The 2,500-nt window shown below is 46.7% G+C and overlaps 1 protein-coding gene across 1 annotated transcript in view; it reads left to right on the forward strand.

The window, feature by feature from the left end:
* The window catches only part of nek7 (NIMA-related kinase 7), a 67,483-nt gene that overhangs the window by 35,751 nt on the left and 29,232 nt on the right, over positions 1–2,500 (forward strand). Inside the window, exon 6 of the mRNA XM_012825298.3 lies at positions 1,323–1,431. Within this exon, the coding sequence (XP_012680752.1) occupies positions 1,323–1,431 (109 nt within the window). The remainder of the gene's footprint in view (positions 1–1,322; positions 1,432–2,500) is intronic.

Consider the following 2,500-nt stretch of genomic DNA (forward strand, 5'->3'; position numbering starts at 1 on the left):
CGGGAGCGGAGGAGAGGGCGAGACAGAGAAGAGCTGGCACAAAGGAGTGAGGTAAAAAAAAAAGAAGAAAAAAAAACAGCATCCTGAAATAACCACAGGATGGCTGTCCCCTCATTTACCTGCACCGACACAAATGAGCGTGTCATTACCATGCCTTTATTACGAGTCTCCCCCCACCCACCCCAAAGAAAATGACAAAAAAAACACACAAAAGGACTCCAGAAAATTAGCAGGTAATTCCGCTCAAGTAAGGGCTGGCTGTGTCTGTCAGGACCCTCCTTGAAGGTCTCGAACGAGCCACGTGTCGTTGTATTAATTTCAGCTTTGATGCTCGGCATAATTTGATTAGTTGCGCACATTGTGACTCGGCTCTCCTGAGTAAACGGTTCGCAACGATCCCCTCTTAGGTTCTTCATTTCAAAGCCTAACAGCCCTGACGTCGCCATCATCAGCCGGTACCTTACAGAGGCAAGATGTAAAACAGGAGTCCAACTCTCCCATACCCCCCCCACCACCACCACCCCCACCCCCACCCGATGCACTCTGATGCCGACACGAGACCGAGCCGATCAGCAAGAGCGCACTCGATCTAACGGGAAAGCAAATGGTGCAATGAAGTGGCATCAGGGAACTCTCGAGTTAAGTTGTAAAGGGGGGCACAAGCCCCCTTTTTCTAGGGGTGGGTAATGGTGGGACCTGTGTTGGAGCTCCAAGCCAGATGTGTACATTTTGAAGCTAACCACAAACGCTCCTTATTTTCCTCCTCCATCTTCCCATCCTTGCAGGACTCATATGCTTTCCATTGGCATGCCCTGAGAAATGAGAGAGGGTTAGGTTGCTTTTTTCCCCCCAAAACGGGTCCCAAATCAAAAGGGCCTGTGTTGAATTAGCATCTACTGGTCCCGTCTCTGGTCCCAAACCAGTCCACCACACCATCAGAGTCTGGAGCTGAGAGATTTTTCAAGATGCTGCCAAGCCATGCAGAACCACAAAGGTCACATAGCTACTGCTGTAAGGGGACAAAAAAAAAAATAGTCTGGTCATGAAACTCACCTCCTGATGTATCCCTGAATGCATTAAACTCACAATAATATCAATAATGTAGTTCACAAATTGAATTGCTTTGGTGTTTGTTTTCAAATGAGCATTCACATGAACTATGCATTGTTAAATCTTAACCACCCAATCGAGTTTTTTTCCAAGGCAGTGACTTAACTAGTGCTTGTCTCTCCACCGCCCTGGTGATGTGTTTTGTGCATGTTTTAGGACTGCTTGGTCCATATGTGTTTGAGTGACTGACTGCTCTGTCTCTGTGCCTGAAGCACTTTAAGAAGCAGAAGAGGCTGATTCCGGAGAGGACGGTGTGGAAGTACTTTGTGCAACTGTGCAGTGCACTGGAGCATATGCATTCTCGACGTGTAATGCACAGAGGTGAGTGTGTACACACACACACACAAACACACCAACACCCCCCCCCCCCCCCCCACACAAACACACACACCTTATATAGACATGAATGCATCAAACACCCACACAAGACATTGATGCATACATGCTAAACCTGCTCTGTTTGACACATAGACCAATGCAAACACACACACACACACACACACACACACACACACACACACACTTTTGGACATAAAAACACAGAGGCACAGTCTGGATAACCTGTATCATTAGAAACACCACCACCCCCCAGCTCTCTTTGACACATAGCCATGCACAGCCGAAGCAACCTATGCTCTGTACGCCTACCTCCACCCATCCTTTCATACGCGCACATGTGCAGATGTGCATTGCAGGGCCCTACAGCAAATCCCCAACCATAGCCCCCACAGCCCCAGTCCACAACACCAATCACAAGAGCCAACACGTTTATAGTGGGATATTCAGAACTCCTTGCAATGTTGACATTTGATAACAAATGAACACAAAACGAGCGCACTTTTCTTTCAGGTCAGTGTCAAAACACAATCTAATGTGGCCTACGCATGTTTTACCCCCCCTAAAAAACTAACAAAAAAAAAAACATACAGAATTGTAAACCTCTGGGAAATGCAGTCTGTTGAAAGACATGAAGTGGTCTTCTTCATGCTCAAGCAGAATATCACAATGATATGCAGACCCTCTGCTGTCAGTGGTTCAGGTGTGTGTGTGTGTGAGAATTTTCTGTCCTGTTATCAGAGAAGTTGTTTGTAAATCTGGAGGAATATTATAAGATTTTGTGTGACCGGTATATCAATGAAATTAAAACCCATAACTCTGGTGGTGATGGTGATCTTTGAGGTTTCTCTGTTCCAAGAATACACAGAGTTGTGTGGCTCTGTGTCATTGCCTGTGTGGTGAATCACACTTGGACTCGGACTCGTGTGGAAATGGAAAAAATGGCTTAGACTGCGGTGGGATGGGCCGTCCTGTGCCATCCAGGGTAAACACTGCACGTCTTCCTAGCCTGTTCCCCATGCTATCATTAATCCTCCACAGCATCGTTAATTGG

The sequence above is a fragment of the Clupea harengus genome, chromosome 10, assembly GCF_900700415.2.
Source record: "Clupea harengus chromosome 10, Ch_v2.0.2, whole genome shotgun sequence".
NCBI classification, from domain to species: domain Eukaryota; kingdom Metazoa; phylum Chordata; class Actinopteri; order Clupeiformes; family Clupeidae; genus Clupea; species Clupea harengus.